This window comes from Saccopteryx bilineata, chromosome 3 (assembly GCF_036850765.1).
Source record: "Saccopteryx bilineata isolate mSacBil1 chromosome 3, mSacBil1_pri_phased_curated, whole genome shotgun sequence".
Lineage (NCBI taxonomy): Eukaryota > Metazoa > Chordata > Mammalia > Chiroptera > Emballonuridae > Saccopteryx > Saccopteryx bilineata.
In genome coordinates, this window is record NC_089492.1 from 151,204,997 (window position 1) to 151,225,563 (window position 20,567).

The following is a 20,567-nucleotide window of genomic DNA, read 5'->3' on the forward strand; positions in this document are numbered from 1 at the left end:
AAGTCTTTAGTCTCCTTGGTTAAGTTTACTCCTAGGTACTTTATTTTTTTGGTTGTAATTGTGAAGGGGATTGTTTCCTTAATTTCTCTTTCTGACTGTTCATTGTTGGTGTATAAAAATGCCTCTGATTTCTGAGTATTGATTTTATATCCTGCCACTTTGCTGAATTTATTTATCAGGTCCAGTAGTTTTTTGACTGAGACTTTAGGGTTTTCTATATACAATATCATATCATCTGCAAATAATGATAGTTTTACTTCTTCTTTTCCAACTTGAATGCCTTTTATTTCTTCTTCTTGTCTGATTGCTGTGGCTAGGACTTCCAGGACTATGTTAAATAAGAGTGGTGAAAGGGGGCACCCCTGCCTTGTTCCTGATCTTAAGGGTATTGCTTTTAATTTTTGCCCATTGAGTATGATGTTGGCTGTGGGTTTCTCATAGATGGCTTTTATCATGTTGAGGTATGTTCCCTGTATTCCCACTTTGCTGAGAGTTTTGATCATGAATGGGTGCTGGATTTTATCAAATGCTTTTTCTGCATCTATTGAAATTATCATATGGTTTTTCTCCTTCTTTTTGTTTATGTGATGAATCACATTGATTGATTTGCGAATATTGTACCAGCCTTGCCTCCCCATAATAAATCCCACTTGATCATGGTGTATGATTTTTTCCATATATTGTTGGATCCGGTTTGCTAATATTTTGTTGAGGATTTTAGCATCTATATTCATCAGAGATATTGGCCTATAATTTTCTTTCTTTGTGTTGTCTTTGTCTGGTTTTGGAATCAGAATTATGCTCGCCTCATAAAAGGAGCTTGGAAGTCTTCCTTCCTCTTGAATTATTTGAAATAGTTTGAGAAGGATAGGAGTTAGTTCTTCTTTGAATATTTGGTAGAATTCCGTTGTAAAGCCATCGGGCCCCGGACTTTTCTTTGTTGGGAGTTTTTTGATAACTGTTTTGATCTCATTTGGTGTAATCGGTCTGTTTAGGTTTTCTGATTCTTCCAGATTGATTTTTGGAAGATTGTATGTTTCAAGGAATTTGTCCATTTCATCTAGGTTGTCTAGCATTTTGGCATACAGTTCTTCATAGTATTTTCTTAAAATATTTTGTATTTCTGTTGTGTCAGTTGTTATTTCTCCTCTCTCATTTCTAATTTTATTTATTTGACTCCTCTCTCTCTTTTTCTTGGTGAGTCTACTTAAAGGTTCATCAATCTTGTTTACCTTTTCAAAGAACCAGCTCCTAGTTTCATTGATCCTCTGTATTGTTTCTTTAGGCTCTATGTCATTTATTTCTGCTCTGATCTTTATTATTTCCTTCCTTCTATTACATTTGGGCTTTACTTGCTGTTCTTTTTCTAATTCTTTTAGATGCAGGGTTAAGTTGTTTATTTGAGCTTTTTCTAGCTTCTGAAAGTGTGCCTGTAGTGCTATGAACTTCCCTCTCAGCACTGCTTTCGCTGTGTCCCATAAATTTTGAGTTGTTGTATGCTCATTGTCATTCGTTTCTAGGAATTTTTTAATTTCTTCTTTGATCTCATTCTTAATCCATTCATTATTTAGCACCCTGCTATTTAGTTTCCATGTGTTTGAGAATTTCTGAGCTTTTCTGCTGTGATTCATTTCTAGTTTCATGCCGTTGTGATCGGAGAAGGTGCTTGATATGATTTCAGTCTTCTTAAATTTGTTGAGAGCACTTTTGTGCCCTAACATGTGGTCTATCCTAGAGAATGTACCATGAGCGCTTGAAAAGAATGTATATTCTGCTGCTTTAGCGTGAAAGGTTCTGAAGATATCTATTAAATCGAGTTGATCTATTGTTTCCAATAAGTCTGCTGTTTCTTTGTTAATTTTCTTTCTTGAGGATCTATCTAGTGATGTTAGTGGGGTATTGAAATCCCCTACTATTATAGTATTGCTGTTGATCTCGCCCTTTAAATCCATCAAAGTCTGTTTCATATATTTGGGTGCTTCTATATTAGGTGCATAGATATTTATAATAGTTATATCTTCCTGTTGGATTACTCCCTTTATCATTATGTAGTGGCCTTCTTTATCTCTTACTATATCCTTTGTTTTAAAGTCCAATTTGTCTGATATAAGTATTGCTACCCCAGCTTTTTTTTCATTTCTGTTTGCATGAAATGTTTTTTTCCATCCTTTGACCTTCAATCTATGTGTATCTTTTGTTCTAAGGTGTGTCTCCTGTAGACAGCATATGTATGGGTCCTGTTTTCTTATCCACGCAGCTACCCTATGTCTTTTGATTGGATCATTTAATCCATTTACATTTAAGGTTATTATTGATATGTTGTTGTTTATTGCCATTTTCTTCTTTAAAGGTGTATTCCTTTTTTTGCTATATTCTTTACTAACTTTGATCTGTTTACAACAGGCCCCTTAACATTTCCTGCAGCATTGGTTTGGTTGTAATGAATTCCTTGAGTTGTTTTTTGTCTGGGAAGCTTTTTATTTCTCCTTCGATTTTAAACGATAGCCTTGCTGGATAAAGTAGTCTTGGTTGTAGGTTCTTGTTCTGCATTACTTTGAATATTTCTTGCCATTCCCTTCTGGCCTCAAGTGTTTCTGTTGAGAAGTCGGATGTCATCCTAATGGGGGCTCCTTTTTAGGTGATAACTTTTTTTTCTCTTGCAGCTTTTAATATTTTCTCTTTATCGCTTAGCTTTGGTATTTTAATTATGATGTGTCTTGGTGTAGGTTTCTTTGGGTTTCTCTTTAATGGAGTTCTCTGTGCTTCTTGGACTTGTAAGAGTTTCTCTTGCATTAATTTAGGGAAGTTTTCAGTTATGATATGATTGAACAAAGTCTCTATCCCTTGTTCCTTTTCTTCTTCTTCAGGAACCCCTATGATGTGGATGTTATTTCTCTTCATGTTGTCACAGAGCTCTCTAAGTGTTTCCTCTGACTTTTTGAGTCTCTCTTCTCTTTTCTTCTCTGCTTTCATGCCTTCATTCCAGTTGTCCTCCAACTCACTAATTCGATCCTCTGCTGTATCCATCCTGTTTTTAATTCCTTCCATTGTGGTCTTCATTTCTGATATTGTATTTGTCATCTCTGACTGATTCTTTTTTAATATTTCAATATCCTTTTTTATACTTGCTATTTCTTTATTTAGGTTTTCAAACTGCCCCTCCATTGTTGTTCTAAGATCCCTAAGCATCCTTACAATCATTATTTTGAACTCCGCATCAGGAAGTTTGATTATTTCCATATCACTCAGTTCATCTCTCAAGGGTGTCTCTTGTGGTTTCATTTGGGTTGCACTCCTTTGTCTTCTCATAATGGTGTTTTATTTGTAGAGTTGCTTGAGTCTAGGCTTGGTGTTTTCTGCCTCCTGTTTTCAGTTGTGTTATTTCTAGGTCTTCTTGGATTGGTATCAGCTATTATTTGTAATCCACTTTCGGATTTGGGCAGCTTTGAAGTCTTGATTTGTTTGTTTTCTTAACAGGTGATAGTCTTGTTAACTGATCTCAGCAGGGGGTTTCCTTGAAACTGTAACCAGGAATGCTGTGGGTGTAACCTGAGACGCTGAAGGTCTGTTCCAGCAACTAATCTCACTGGGGGCAGGGTTTTTTCTCAGCTTCAGTAGGGGGAGGTGTATCTCAGATCTCCATGGAGACCTGAGTTACTGCCCCTCCTCCCCACTTCTTGTTTTCAGCTGTGTCTTGTTGTGCTGATTGGAGCTGGATAGATGTCCAGAGATCTCTGATCTGGAAGCACTTCAGCTCTGTTTTGTGAAAGGTTCAGTCCCTCCCCCAGCTATGACCGCCTCCAGCACGAATGAGTCAGCTTTTTTATTTCGTTTCTTGCATACCTTAACCCCTCACAGTCTGTCCCTCTCCTTGTCCTTTCCACTTGGGAGATAAGCTGGTCTTTTCAACCCACCTTGCACCCTGGTCGCCAGGTAAGTGGCTGTGAGCAGTAGTTTCTGCTCTTTTTCCTCTGTGAAATCCTCTCTGGGCTCTCAGCCTCACCCCCCCCTGCTGTTCCTGTAAGCAGAGGAGATTCAGGCACTCCTTACCAGGTTTATTGTGGCTTCCTCTTTGCTCCTTGGTTTTTGAGAGCTGTTCTTGCAGTTCAGTGTTGGTTTTTCATGCTGATTTTTCCTAAATTGATTTGTATTCCAGTTTGGTGTTGAGAGCTGGGCGTCTGTGTGTCCGCCTACTCCGCTGCCATCTTCAAAAAGCCATTCTCTAAGCTGCTTGAAGTCCAGAACTTTGTTGACTTGTCTTTGTATCCTCAAGACTTCACATGGTGTCTGGCAGAGAGTGGGTGTCCAGTATCTGTTGAACTGAGCAGGTCACTCTCCGTCCCTCGGCCTCACTGGGCATCAACTTCCTCGTGAAAAAATGAGTCGGATGGCGACCAGTTATAATCCTTCCACCGGTGGTTCTGATCTTGCCGGATGCTTGAGCCAGGAGTTCCTAAGTCATATTTTTGACTCCTCTATCTGCCAGCCTACCCCTCCTGCTTCAATTAGTCACTCAGGATACTCAGGAACTGTTTAAATGATCCACCTGAAATGTCTCTTGCCTATGTTCTCTTCTCCATCATTCTGCTGCTCCATCCATCCATCACTACCAGTGCCTGCTATTAGAGATAACAGAGCCTCCATCCTTTCCCTGGATCTCAGAGTCTCGCTCGGGAGACCACCACATATGCAAGATAGCCTCAGCTGGCTGTAAGAGAGGTCATTTCAAATCGTTCCCAGATCACACATGAAACAACCAGTACTGTCTAGTGGAGTCAAGAAGTCTTCAGAGAGGAGGTGATGAGAGAACTTAATCTGGAATGGTAAGTTGAAGTTCTCTGAAGGTAGGAGAGGAGGAAGGGAGTCAAAGCAGACTCATGGCAAAGGTGTGCAGGTCTGGAAGGCATTTCTAGACATTTTGTGTGGATTCTGGTCAGAAGACTCAGGAAGGCTTATTATTATTTCCACTTGTGTTTACTTCTGATAAAGAGCCAGTCCTTAGAGGTCAGCTCAGATGATGTCAATCCTCTGCTCAAAAACTTTCAATTTTCATGGATTTAAATGTACTTAATTTTTTTCATACCATCACTCCAATGTAACATTCTATCTATCTCCACTTTTGCCAAACTGAGCACCTCACTATCCCCTAAAGCTATCTCAGACTTTACTGCTCTTTGTTGTTCTTCTGATTGCTCCCCGAATCCTGGGGCAAGTTCCCATCACCCCTAATCTTTCCCTGCCAGGAGGCTCTATGCCTTCTGATTGTCAGTCAGATGTGTATTTCTCTCACAGTATTTTATTTTCACACCTCTTAAGAGCAATTACTACACTCTGCTTCACATTTCTGAATCATGGGCCTGTTTCCTATTTTGGATGGAAAGCTTTTTGAGAGAAGGAACTATTTCTTATTCCTCTTTGTATCTCTTAGATAACACGGCACTAAGTCTTACCTAAAAATAAGCGATTAATAAAAACAAACCCAAAACCAACCAATTTTTCAGTTGAATTTGAGGGACAGAGAAGTAAAGGCAAAGAAAAAAATGAGCAAGGAAAAGTCAGTAAATTAACTGTCTTACTGGGAAGGATGGTGGAAGGACTATATGCTTTGGGAAGCAAGTCAGCGAACCTACTGCGATCACAGCCTTCACAGGAATCGTTAGAATCTGTGGAGTAGGGAGGCAGACCGTTAAGAGGTGTTTAAGTCCGAGATTGATCTTGACTGTTACTGCACTATTTGTGACTTACATTAGCAATAACCAACATGTAAGCAAAATTAACATCACCAATGGATACTATTTAATCTGACCAATGTACTCCATAAAATGCACTGAATACAATCCTTCCATGTACTTCTTAGGCATTCACTGAGACATGGTAAACAAGACCAAACAATGGGGAAGTAGTAAAGAATATATATATTTTTCATAATACAGGTTATTTTGTAATTTAAAAAGAAAAATCAAATTATACTCCTAAAACAATGTATAAAGAAGTCCAGTATTTCCTAGTTATATAGCTTTCTATTTTTTTGTATATAGCAATAAATTGAGGTCAACCAAATAAAAAATGAGTTGAACATTCTAGATTTTGAATCTTAACTCACACTCATTTATAACTCATAAAGATACTTCTCCAAGATATTTTTTCCTAATTTTTATTTTCATCCATATTCACAGAAACTTGTCTTAGCCATGAAATATATTCCTTTTCTTTTTTTTTTGGTTTGTATTTTTCTGAAGTTAGAAGGGGGGGGGCAGGCAGACAAGACTCCCACATGTGCCTGACTGGGATCCACCCAGCATGCCCACCAGGGGGCGTTGCTCTGCTGTAATTGGAGCCATTCTAGCTCCTGAGGTGGAGGCCATGGAGCCATTCTCAGCACCTGGGCCAACTTTGCTCCAATGGAGCCTTGGCTGTGGGTGGGGAAGAGAGAGGTAGAGAGAAAGGAGAAGGGGGAAGGTGGAGAAAATGGGTGCTTCTGTGTGTCCTGGCCGGGAATCAAACCTAGGACTTCCACACGCTGGGCTGATGCTCTACCACTGAGCCAACCCACCAGGGCTACTTATTTCTATTATGAGTGATAAACATGAATTCCATAGATTTAACCTCATATTCTCCCAACAAGTTATTATTAAATGATCAATTCTGTTTATTCTGAATTAGTCCTTTTTCATATGCGGCTATATGTGCTAAACACAGAATAAGGGTAGCAGTATATTGACTTTAGTAGTGCACAACTTCCCAAAAAGCTTTTGAATATTAAATTAAAATATTTAGGTTTGGCAGAAATACATATATTCAAAATCTCACTGACTGCAACATGTCAAACCCACAGAGTCTTTAAAAAGCCCAATAAGCCTGACCAGGTGGTGGTGCAGTGGATAGGGTGTTGTACGTGGAGGACCCAGGTTCAAAACCCCAAGGTCACCGACTTTAGCGCGGGCTCATCTGGTTTGGGCAAAGGCTCACAAGCTGGAGCCCAAGGTCGCTGGCTTGAGCAAGGGGTCACTTGCTCTGCTGTAGCCTCATCACCCTCCTGGTCAAGGTACATAAGAGAAAGCAATCAATGAACAATTGAGGTGTTGCTACAATGAAGAATTGATGCTTCTCACCTCTGTCCCGTCCTGTCTGTCTTCTGTTCCTCTCTCACACACAAAAAAAGCTCAATGATCTTCATTTTGTCTCTAACAACGACTCATATAAATACAGTGTGCCCGTAAAGTCACAGTGCACTTTTGACCGGTCACAGGAAAGCAACAAAAGACGATAGAAATGTGAAATCTGCACCAAATAAAAGGAAGACTCTCCCAGTTTCATACCTACTCATTGCAGTTCGATGTGGGCTCACGCACAGATTTTTTAGGGCTCCTTAGGTAGCTATCCCGTATAGCCTCTACAGACTTGTCACTGACTGATGGCCTACCAGAACGGGGTTTCTCCACCAAACTGCCGGTTTCCTTCAACTGCTTATCCCACCGAGTAATGTTATTCTTATGTGGTGGCGCTTCGTTATAAACGCACCGATATTCACGTTGCACTTTGGTCACAGATTCAAATTTAGCGAGCTACAGAACACACTGAACTTTCCTCTGTATCGTCCACATCTCTGCTGGCATGGCCGTGGGCTGCTCCGCTGTATACACGGTGTTACGTCATCATCTGTGCATGTGCACATGCTGCCACATCATCCTACAGCAACTGGGAGGGTTTTCCTTTTATTTGGTGCAGATTTCACATTTCTATCGTCTTTTGTTGCTTTCCTGTGACCAGTCAAAAGTGCACCATGACTTTACGGACACATTGTACACTCATGAGAACTCAAATTGAGATGTAATTTCTTGCTTGTCTTCCTTTTTGGAAGTGTTACACAGGAGAACAGTTATGACTACAGAAAGATGCAGAGATCTCTAACTCATTAGTTTTAGCCAGGGTATCTGTAGTGCACTGGTAGGCAGGGTTGTAACAGAGCAAATCTAAATGTGCCCAAAGCATTTTTAAAAGACTTTTGATTAAGAGCTTGCATTTTATCAGAAGACCATCATTTTATAGACTATTCTCAAAAGCTCAGTTCTAAAGATTTTTATTCATTGCCTGAATGCAGTGAATAGAGCATCGGACTGGGACGTGGAGGACTGAGGTTTGAAATCCCAAGGACACTGGCTTGAGTGCAGGCTCACCAGCTTGAGCGTGGGGTCACTGGCTTGAGTGTGGGATTATAGACATGACCCCATGGTCGCTGGCTTGAGCAAGGGGTCACTCTGCTGTAGCACCCGCCCCCCCATCAAGGCACATATGAGAAAGCAGCCAATGAACAATTAGGGAACTGCAATGAAGAACTGATGTTTCTCATTTCTCACCCTTCCTGTCTGTCCCTCTCTCTGACTCTGTCGAAAAAAAAAAAAAAAAAAGATTCTTATTTATTGATTTTACAGAAGGGGGGGTAAAGTGAGAAGTTATCAACTAATAGTTGCTTCACTTTAGTTGTTCACTGATTGCTTGTCATTTATACCTTGACTGGGCAAACCCAGGGTTTTGACCTGACAGCCTCAGCAAAAAGCTCAGCTGTTAAGGTATAAAACACGTAAACTATAACTTTATAAGTAAACTTTGTTGTCTGTTTCTACTAAAAAAACTGAATTATTTAAAAAACATCCATGAAGTCCTTACCTCATAGTCTGTTGTGATCTGTATGGCTCCATCATGAATCCCTTCCAGTTTTTTTGCAGTAAGTTTGACTCTGAACACTGCAAAACAGCCTGAAGCTAATATCACCTGTATGTAGCAGAAAGGACAATCATTATTAGCCTTGCTTGTTAAAGTTATTACTAAAATGCAAAGAAGGGTATACTTCCAAACCCTAATATATAAGAGGATGAAATCAAGTTACCATATGTACAAACATCTCAAGATAATGTCCCTCCCTGGCTATTTATCTACACTTACTCTATGTGCCACTGAGAAACTGACTCCTTGAGGAACACTGCCAAGGTGGGGCAGGGTATGGTCCTCAGGCGGCACCTATGTACCTGCATGGATGAAGAGCATCAGGGTTGGAGCAGAGGCTCACAGCCTTCCACCAGCCCTTTAGCCACATTAGTGAACAAGTACATACAAAGTTGGTTTGGGTTCAAGTTCTCAATTTAACTGTTATGTCCATGATCATGTCTTCAGAGCAAATGAGATTGGATTACATGAAAACATCAAATATCACGGAAAGGAAGAGTTAAGCAATACAAAGTTGATAGAAGAATGGGGACCTTACTCATTTTCTCAAGCTATCTGCTGATGTTTCTGGCACTTAATCTTTTCAATTAGGAAATTAAAAAAAACTCATTGTATTTTATCTAGAATTCACATTTATATCAAAATAACAAATGCTGATAGACTAAACATATTCACTTTCCCTTTTTTTAGAAGCATTTCTGTGCTGGTTTTCTGTGACTATCAAAGTTAGACATGGGTCTTAAGAGTACAGATTGTTGTTGGCAATGTGTGTTTCATAAGGAACAGAACAGTAAATTAGTTCATAGATTTGGCTTTTTAGAAAAGTTGGAAATTTAGGCATTACAAACTAAAAAAAAAATCATTTGTGGAGTTTCTATTTTAAAGTTCATCTTATTACAACTTCCAATTTTAAGTAAAGATTCATAAGAATCTCATTTTTGTGTCCCTTGTTTTTATACTTACAGTTTTATATTAAAACAAATCTTAAAATCCTAAATTGTCAGTCTTTGTGTAGTCAAATTTATTTAGATTAAAATTTAGATATTAGAGAGAAGAAGAACGAAAGAGAGAGAAACATCAATTTGTTGTTCCACTTATTTATGCATTCACTGGTTGACTCTTGTACGTGCCCTGACCGGGGATCATGCCTGTGACCTTGGTGTATTAGGACGATGCTCTAATCACCTGAGCTACCTGGCCAGGGCTAGATCTTTCAAATTTAAATGGTATGTGTTATACATGCTATTTACTGCTAGGAAATAATGCAGATTTCTAAAATGATTTATAATGTCTTACTAAGAAATATTGTAATTCAACCATCTGGGATTAGACACACATATGATTTTATTTAACTTCATTGTTTGAAGAAACACATTAATGGCTGGTCTTGTTATTTTTATTTCAGTATTATACTTGTATTAAAAATAAAATTTCAGCTGGAGTAACAAATATTACCTCTCATAAACATATCTTTGTTTTAAAAAGAGGCCTAATTTCTGAATCAAATTTAAAACATTTAAATTACTTAAATGTGAACACCCATATCTACCACTATTCAGAAATATCCAGTGATGCAGCTTGAATGATATAGTTGCAATTAGAATACATTACTTAGTAGTTCGCTATTTTTTATAAATCTTTTTTCATGTTTTTACACATAATCATATTTACATTTTTTAAGAGAACGAAAGAGAGACAGACAGGAGGGAGGAAGATGAGAAGCATTAACTTGAAGTTGTGTCACTTTACTTGTTCATTGATTGCTTCTCATCTGTGCCTTGACCAGGGGAGCACCAGCTGAGCCAATAACCCCTTGTTCAAGCCAGTGAATTTGGGCTTCAAACCAGAAACCTTTGGGCTTAAGCCAGTGACCATGGGATCATGTTGATGATGGTGACCCTGCATTCATGCCAGATGAGCTCACACTCAAGCTGGTGACCTTGGGATCTTAAAGCTGGGACTGCAGTCTATTCATTGCACTACCGCCAGTCATATTATTTACTTTTTATTTGCTTCAATATTCAATCATAAAATCATGATTTCTTTTACGCATTTGGCTGTGTCTCGTTACTTGGAATCATTAAAAATGTTTAGGTCGCCGGTTCAAAACCCTGGGCTTGCCTGGTCAAGGCACCTATGAGAGTTAATGCTTCCAGCTTCTCCCCCTCCCCCCCTCTCTCCCTCTCTCTTCTCTCTAAAAATGAATAAATAAATAAAAATGCTATTATAAATGCCTTCATTCTCATAGCTCCTGGCTCGTAAGTTGCTTTCATGAAAAGAACTCCTAGGAGTGGTATATATTGCCAAACTGCCCTTCAAAAAAATGTTTTGGGGGATTCTTCCAGTGCAAACTGTTTTTAAATAGTTTTATAACCTATGGCATTCCACGGAAGTGTATCTGTTGTCAATCTCTGAATTAGGGTATCTGTTTTTCCTTTTGTAAAATAAAACTGCTGCAAGAAGTTCTATCCTAACCTATAGATGAGAGAAGTTATGATTCTTCTCATGACAGGGGATTCTAATTGTGCTCTTGAGTAGGTGTCAACTCTAAGTTCCCTTCTCAGCAGTGGGGAGATCTTAGACTGATACTATACTGTTTTGTGCTTTTAATGTTCATAAGGCAGAAAAGAGAACATGGGCAAGAATCAAACAATGTTTGCCTCACTGAACTCTTCTAATCAGTGCAGAAAATTGACCAGAAATACTACTGTATAACTGAAAACACTTTCTACTGGTGTGCAATCTCTTTTGCCCAGTAAATTCAAAGAGCACATGGTTAATTTAGTACCAATGGAACATTCTCCTGTAATGACACCTGTATTATAAAAGAATAACTTTAATTTTGCTTATTACAGAATATTTTATGACATGGTAGAACTTAAATTTGTTTGGGTTTCAAGTGCCCTCATCATAAAGGGAGGGGCTTGAAGGAGATGACCTACAAGGTCTTTCTAATACCAAGTAACCACTGCTACTATGAAGCTCAAAAATAGGAGATAAAGATGTGCCATGGCAACAGCCTGTTATCTGGTGTTTAGATAGACATCTATGTTTAAGAAAACAATAAGAAAGTTTACTTACTGATGACTGGTCTGATAAAGAGGACTTGTCTAACTCTGGAAGACTTGAGATTATTGTAGTTCTGTTGCCTCTTTCAGTAGCTACAAGTTCTATTGATAAACCATCTCCTATGATGTGCCAACTTTTTATAGCCAACTTAAAAAAGAAAGATATGAAAGTGATTATTGCAGCACTAGAATAAAATCCTTAAATGTGACTTAGAATAAAAACATTTTTCTTACCTCAATTGGATTACTGTTTATAATTGCAAATAAAATATGACTTGTTTCTGTAGCACTCAGTATACCAAAATCTACAAAACGTTCCTCTATTTTGGGGGGTAATACAAAGTACTGAAAAGATATAAAAAAACTCTATTAAATGTCAAGTCATAATATGTAAGAGAATGTTATCAAGAGAAAGTGACTATATTCAGCTATTCTAAAGTTTCTATATTTTATGTAAATATATACATATACATACACATATATAAAATATAATTAAGAGCTCTGCCCTAATAGTCTATTTTTTTATTAATTGAATTTATTGGGATGACAATGATTCGGAAAACCAATACTGGTTTCAAGTGTACAACTTAATGTAACACCATCTATATACCCCATGGTGTGCCCATCGCCCCAAGCAAAGTCTCTCTCCATCCCCATTTCCCTGACTTTGCCCACTTCCACCTACCCTCACCCCCGTTTATCTCTGGCTAGACACAGTTGTGTCTATGTGTTATATGTATATGTTTATTGGCTAATCTCTTCACCGTCTTTCTTCCAGTCCCCTCATGCCCCTGACAGCTGTCACTCTACTCCATATGTCCAAGCCTGTTTCTATTTTGTTCATCTGTTTATTGAGTTCTTCAGATTCCACATATAAGTGAGATCATATGGCACTTGTTTATCTCTGCCTGGCTTATTTCACTTAGAATAATACTCTCCAGGTCTATCCCTGCTGTCGCAAAAGGTCAGATTCCCTTTTTCCCTTTATGCTGCAATAGTATTCCACTGTGTAAATGTACCACAGCTTTTTTATTCCACTCATTTTGGAGAACTGTATTTCTATATTCTCATTTTATTTTTATCTTTCCCATCAGTTTCACTGCTTATATAAACTTATTTCATCGACCCCTCTAAGGATACTTGGCTTGGATTTTTTTCTAGTTTATTTTTTGTACTAGGAAGACCTTTAGCCTTCCCTCCAGTTTGGATTACTATTCCAACTCTGTGTCTTTACTGTCTTCCTTTCTTCTTTAGTATCTGGCTCTTTCCTTCACCCTGATACTTCCCTGTCTCTTCCTCTGTTACTTTTTTCCAGATTATGATTTTTCCCCCTATTTTGTTCATTTTTAGCTTTCCCATATTTATAACAACTTAAAAGCAAAATGAAGAGAAAGTAGAATGTGGAGAAGATCTAACTGGAGACAGTAACTATAAGATTCAACTGTGTCATGAGGGAAGACAGCAGCTAGGAAGGGTGAAAACCAGTCTTATTTATACAGAGAAGGGAAGATTAGCCCTACTTGTAAAGCACAAAAAAATAGCAAATGCAAGGGTGACAATAAAATTACCTAGTGACATCTGAAAATATAGAAGATGGGAAGAGGGCTTAAATTTTAAAGGTAGATAACATACTTACATCTAAAAAGCCTGTATATACCCTCACAGGCAAATGAAATTTAGAAGCATTGGTAATAAGTAAAATGTTGTTATCTATGTGCATGGATGATGTGGATGGCATAAAAAACAGGGTAAAAATGTATCCTGATTCGTTTGGAAGAATTAAGACTGGTTTGCTGAAATTGTGAACCTAGGGAAAGGAAGGGAGAGAAAAAAACATGTTAGCATCTCCTAGCTGGAAGATCAGTAAAGTTAAAAGTATGAGGGGTCCCAGACATACTTTAAACATTGTTTTGGCTTCTTCTGGTAGCAACACATCATGAATGAGGATCGCAAAACTGAAAGTGTTAGTAAGGTAAATCGGCCTTTCCACAGGATCAGCAGGACTGTCTCGGATGTGAAACAACGTTGCAGCGTGATCAAATCCCAAATAACTATTTGAAAACAAAACAAAATAAATCATTTTTATTTCCATGTGTTAACTAAAAATCTAAGTTCTTTTATAGTGAGTAATAATTTATGTTGAGCACTAAGAACTGTTATAGAATTAGAACTATAAACAGTTTAGTGATTGAACATATGTTTTAAAACAAAATCTAGCTGGCAAAATATTGACATGTACAAAGAATGACTCCCTACTAAATAATACATAACCAAAAATCAAAACCAAAACCTATTAAGAGTTTTGAGCTACTTAAAGAAAATCATGTTTATAATTCAGTTGCAACCAGCCTTTTCCTGACCAAGTTGGATATTAGACTATAACTGGTTACAGCAATAATTTTTAACCACTGTGTCCCAAGAATTTTGTGAGTGTGTGTATATGTGTGTGTGTGTGTGTGTGTATGTATGACAGAGACAGAGAGAGGGATAGGGAAAGACAGACAGGAAGAGAGATGAGAACCATCAGTTCTTCGTTGCAGCACCTTAGTTGTTCATTGATTGCTTTCTCGTCTATGCATTGATGGGGGGAGGGGGGGCGACAGCAGAGTGAATGATCCTTTGCTCAAGCCAGTGACCTTGGGCTTAAGCCAGTGACCTTTGGGCTCAAGCCAGCAACCATGGGGTCATTCATATCTATGATCCCACGCTCAAGTCGGCGACCCTGCACTCAAGCAGGATGAGCCCATGCTCAAGCAAGCAACCTTGGGGTTTTGAACCTGGGTCCTCTCTATCCACTGCACCACTGCCTGGTCAGGCCCAAGAATTTTTAAAACACGTAATATCTGACTATTTAGTCAGGGGCACTGACATCTTTCCTCTGAGATTGTCCAATAAAAAAATAACAGCCAACAGAACAAGAGCCATCTAGTATGAATGAAATAAAAATTATACCTACTTTTTTTGGTCAGATTGGCAAAAATTATATTTTTTGATGTGCTGCAGAATTTCAGTAATTAGTTTATGTGTGCCATGAGATGAAAAAGATTGAAAATCATTGGGCTACAGTATAATTAGAAAATGAACTACATATATTATTGCCCATTTATAAAAAGTTGCAATTCTAGAATAATGCATAGGAGTGTATAAAAGAATATAAATGATTTTGTTTCAAGTGACATTATACCTTATTAACAAGCCACGGCCATTTCCATGTTACAAAAAGAGTTTACAGAAAGGAAATGGTTCAAATGACTTACATATCACTTAAAAATCACAGATTCATTTCCTTTTGTATTACTGAGACCTCAAGACTTCATTTAATCCCAGATCACATCATCCCGTTTACGTTTTCTTCTAAGTAAAATATAAACAAAATAAGGAGACTTTTCTCCTTTATAGTTAAAGTCATTCTTTTTAATAATAACTGCATGGAGTTTAGGTGAATTTAGCTAATACTTTTTTGCTAAAGTAAATTAACAGGAAAACAGAATTTATTGATTAGTAAAAGGTTACGAAGTTTATTTTAAGAGAAACTTACCCATCTAATACTTCTGCTTGATATGGTATTTCAAGTTTAGAATAACTCTTCTCTTTTGCTTTAACAGTGATTTTCCCAGAAAACTGAGATGGTTTTTTTGCCTTTGATGCTGAAACACACACAAACCTCCTGTCACCTTTTCTTCCAAAGAGTTTATATAGAGCAATGTGAGAGTGACTATGTGAACTAAATCAAATCTTAAAAGGAAAGCTGAACTTTCAAATTGATAAACAGAACAGTTTTACAACATTTTAAATCAAATAGCACACTTTCCATACAAAAAAGGAATAATATTTTTTATTTTCCTGTAATGCAACAGACAAGCAATTAGCAAATGAACACAATTTAGGAGGGAAAATGCTGTATGTGAGCTACTTCTCTATAGTCATAAGCTGTGACTTTTCTTATATGTATAGCAAGGTTTCTCACCCTTGGCACCACTGACATTTTATGCCAGAGTTATACTTTATTCTGGGGTGAGGTGGCTGTCCTGTGCACTGCAGGAAGGGTAGCAGCATCCCAGGCCTCTACTTGCTAGGTATCAAGTACCCGTGGCTGTGACAATCAAGAATGTCTGTGGACGCTGCCAAATGTCCCTTAGGAGCAAAACTGCCCCTCACTGTTACAGCCACACTAAAAAAATTAAACACTACCTGTGTGGCCAGTCTTTCTATAAAAACCCATCAAGTAGAGTTTTGAGCTCTGACTTGTTATATTAGCCAACACTAACTCACAGTAATAAGAGGAGATATCCCCTCTTTACCATTACATTGTCCTCACAGATGAAGTAAAACCTTGTACCCATAGGATGTTCCTTTCAAAGCAAATAAAGGAGCTGCCTATCTTTATCCCTTTTAAAGTACTTCAGGAACACTTCCACTTAGGAGAATTTACATGTGGGTTCTACAAATTAGTGTTATCCAACTTTGGTGCATGCACGCATACACACACAGGTATGATATCCAATGTGTCGCTATATACAGATGATGACTTTAGATTTTTAAAGGCCCCCATTAAACCTCATTTCTTTTTGCTTCCTGTTTTAGCCACTTATGGATGCTTTTAATTTTTCACTATTTATTCTAATATAAAGCTGATTAAAAGGGCAAAAATTAAAGCATTTCATTGTATCTTGTCAAGTTACATTTTAGCAAATAAAAAATTTAAAAACCAAGAAAATTCAGTTAAAAATTCTAAAGAACACTGACTTGAGAAAGATGCTTGCTTGGTAAGTGAACACTGTAGAGTTAATATATATCATATGATGCATCTGAAAATATTAAAAGTCAAATAAAACACATTTCCTGTTGATTTCATAGCAATCTCAGTGGAACTGGAGTGGTAGGGGTGGAGTGGGAGGTGGAAGGTAGAGGGATTGTACCATAATTTTAAAAACCTATTCTAAGCAATATAGTACTTGGCATAGCAATACTTCTACCAGGCAAAATAGACTTTAAAACACAGTCTATAATAAGAGACAAGTAAGGACATTTCATAATCATGAAGGGATCGATCCAATAAGATGATATAATACTTGGAAACATTTATGCACTCAACATAGGAGCACCTAAATATATAAAGCAAATATTGATGATTGTCTTAAAGGGAGATTGTTTGTAATAGTCACAGCAAGGAATTTTAACATTAATGGGTAGGTCTTATAGATAGAAAATCAACAAGGAACCTTAAATGACACACTAGACCAGATGGATTTAATTGATAATTTTAGAGCATTTCACCCAAAAGCAGAATTAAATTCTTTTCAAGTGCACATGAATCATTTAAGAACAGACCACATGTTAGAACATAAAACAAGTCTCAATAAATTTAAGACAAATCATATCAAGCATCTTATTTGACCACCACAATAGTATACAACCAGAAATCAATCACAAGAAAAAAATTGAAAACACACTAACATGCTACTGAACAACAAATGGGTTAATGAGATTAAGGAAGTAATCAAGGTACTTTGAGACAAATGAAAGTAAAAACACAACACCACAAAATCTATGGGACACAGCAAAAAGTCCTAAAGGGGAAATTCATAGCATTCCAGGCCTACTTCAAGAAACAAAAAAAAAATCTCAAACAATCTAACCTTATACCTACAGGAATAGAGAAAGAACAACAAAGAGAGGAAAAGATGAAAATAAAAGCAGAAATAAACAAGAGACTAAAAAATAAATACAAAAGATCAATAAAACCAAGAGCTGCTTCTTTGAAAAGTTAAACAAGATTGATAAACCTTTAACCAGACTTATCAAGAATCAAAGATTACCTGAATAAGTAACATCTGAAATGAAAGAGAAGTAACAATTGACATCACAAAAATACAAAATATTAAAAAAATATATTATGAACTATATGCCAACAAATTGGACAATCTGGAAGAAATAGCTATACCCCTAGAAACACACAATTCTAAAATTGAATCAAGAAGAAACACTGATTACACTAATAAAATATAGCACTAATCACAAACCTTCCAAGAAACAAACGTTCTGGAACAGATGGCTTCACAGGTAAATTTTATCAAAACATTCAAAGAAGGACTAACATCTATCCTTCCTAATTACTGTACTCCAAAAAATTCAAGAGGAGGGAAGACTTCCAAGCTCATTTTATGAGGCCAGAATTATCCTAATTCCAAAACCAAATAAAGACATTACAAAGAAAGAAAAATTTTGACCAATATCCCTGATGAACATAGATGCTAAAATCCTCAATAGAATATTATTAGCAAACTGGATCCAGTAATACATTAAAAAGATCATAGGTGAAGGAGTGGCGGAAACTGCAGAGACAGCCGACAGCTGCAGCTGGCTGGAGCCGGCAATGCCTATACCTGAACGCCCTAGGCAGCAGCGGCGGAGGGGGTGGCGGGCCTGCAGACAGACCACGCCTAGGGAACACAAAGGACACACCCACTGGGCCCCAGTGGCCAAAACATTCTTATACATGGACAAAATGAGAAGGCGGAGAAATGCAACACAAATGAATCAAGAGAAATCCCCAGAAAAATACCTGAAGGAGTCAGATATAACCAAATTATTGGATGCAGAGTTTAAAATAACGATTGTTAAGATGCTCAAAGATCGGCCCTAGCCGGTTGGTTCAGCGGTAGAGCGTTGGCCTGGCGTGCGGGGGACCCGGGTTCGATTCCTGGCCAGGGCACATAGGAGAAGCGCCCATTTGCTTCTCCACCGCCCCCCTCCTTCCTCTCTGTCTCTCTTCCCCTCCCGCAGCCAAGGCTCCATTGGAGCAAAGATGACCCGGGCGCTGGGGATGGCTCCTTGGCCTCTGCCCCAGGTGATAGAGTGGCTCTGGTCGCGGCAGAGCTACACCCCGGAGGGGCAGAGCATCGTCCCCTGGTGGGCAGAGCATCGCCCCTGGTGGGTGTGCCGGGTGGATCCCGGTCGGGCGCATGCGGGAGTCTGTCTGACTGTTTCTCCCCGTTTCCAGCTTCAGAAAAAAAAAAAAAGATGCTCAAAGATCTTAGAACAATAGATAGCCATGACGAACACCTAAATAAAGATATAGCAAATATAAAAAAGGACATTGAAATAATAAAAAAGAATCTGTCAGAAATGACAAATACAGTATCAGAAATAAAGACAACAATGGAAGGAATTAAAAGCAGGATGGATGAGCTGAGGATGGAATCAGCGAGTTAGAGGACAAGATAAATGAAGGCATGGAAGCAGAGCAGAAAAAAGAAAAAAGAGACTCAAAAAGTCTGAGGAAACTCTAAGAGGCCTCTGTGACAACATGAAGAGAAATAACATCCGCATCATAGGGGTTCCTGAAGAAGAAGAGAAAGAACAAGGGAAAAAGACTTTGTTCAATCATATCATAGCTGAAAACTTCCCTAAATTAATGCAGGAAAAAGTCTCACAAGTTCAAGAAGCACAGAGAACTCCATTGAAGAGAAACCCAAAGAAATCTATACCAAGACACAACATAATTAAAATACCAAAGCTAAGTAATAAAGAGAAAATATTAAAAGCTGCTAGAGAAAAAAAGGCTATCACCTACAAAGGAGCCCTTATAGTGATAACATCCGACTTCTCAACAGAAACACTTGAGGCCAGAAGGGAATGGCAAGAAATATCCAAAGGAATGCAGAACAAGAGCCTACAACCAAGACTACTTTATCCAGCAAGGCTATCATTTAAAATTGAAAGAGAAATAAAAAACTTCCCAGAAAAAAAAAAAAACCCTCAAAGAATTCACTAAAACCAAACCAATGCTGAAAGAAATGTTAAGGGGCCTGTTGTAAACAGATCAGAAAAGGGAAAGAATATAGCAAAAGAGAAATACAGCTTTAAAGAATAAAATCGCAATAAACAACTACATACCAATAATAACCTTATATGTAAGTGGCTTAAATGATCCAATCAAAAGACATAGGGTAGCTGCGTGGATAAGAAAAGAGGACCCATCCATATATATGCTGTCTACAAGAGACACACCTTAAAACAAAAGATACACATAGACTGAAGGTAAAAGGATGGAAAAAAATATTTCATGCAAATGGAAATGAAAAAAAGCTGGGGTAGCAATACTTATATCAGACAAAATGGACTTTAAAACAAAGGCTATTGTAAGAGATAAAGAAGGCCACTACAGAATGATAAAGGGAGCAATCCAACAGGAAGATATAATCATTATAAATATCTACGGCCCGAATATAGGAGCACCTAAATATATAAAACAGACTTTGATGGATATAAAAGGCGAGATCAACAGCAATACCATAATAGTATGGGATTTCAATACCCCAGTAACATCACTAGATAGATCCTCAAGAAAGAAAATTAACAAAGAAACAGCAGACTTAAAGGACACTCTAGATTGGTGTTTCCCAACATGGGGCCCATGCCCCACAGGGGGGCAATTTCATAGTTAAGGGGGGCAATTTGAAAATGGACTCGACACGACTTTAACTCTTTCGCCCCGGGCCATTTAAATGCAATGCTAGATATTGGTGCCAAATTTAACAAAAAATGCAATTCTTAAATAATTGCGGTAAATAATTATTAAGTATAATTTTGTTTGACGAGACCAAAATATCAACTGGGTGATTGGCGTTGTCAAGTAAACTTTGTCCTGGGTTCACCGCGGAGCGTGCCGTCTGCCGCGGGGAACCCCGGACGTTTTAAAAACTCGCTAAACAACGCAGTTATTCTCACCTAATTGGCCCATCGCAACTTCTGTAGTGTTTCACATCATTC

The 20,567-nt window shown here is 37.9% G+C and overlaps 1 protein-coding gene across 1 annotated transcript in view; it reads right to left on the minus strand.

Moving 5' to 3' along the window:
* Nucleotides 1–20,567, minus strand: part of TMEM131 (transmembrane protein 131) — a 259,254-nt gene that overhangs the window by 65,184 nt on the left and 173,503 nt on the right. The window contains exons 13-19 of the mRNA XM_066267786.1: nucleotides 15,331–15,439; nucleotides 13,690–13,843; nucleotides 13,429–13,599; nucleotides 12,027–12,137; nucleotides 11,806–11,940; nucleotides 8,668–8,772; nucleotides 5,577–5,663 (exon numbers count right to left, since the gene is read on the minus strand). Of these exons, the coding sequence (XP_066123883.1) occupies nucleotides 5,577–5,663; nucleotides 8,668–8,772; nucleotides 11,806–11,940; nucleotides 12,027–12,137; nucleotides 13,429–13,599; nucleotides 13,690–13,843; nucleotides 15,331–15,439 (872 nt within the window). The remainder of the gene's footprint in view (nucleotides 1–5,576; nucleotides 5,664–8,667; nucleotides 8,773–11,805; nucleotides 11,941–12,026; nucleotides 12,138–13,428; nucleotides 13,600–13,689; nucleotides 13,844–15,330; nucleotides 15,440–20,567) is intronic.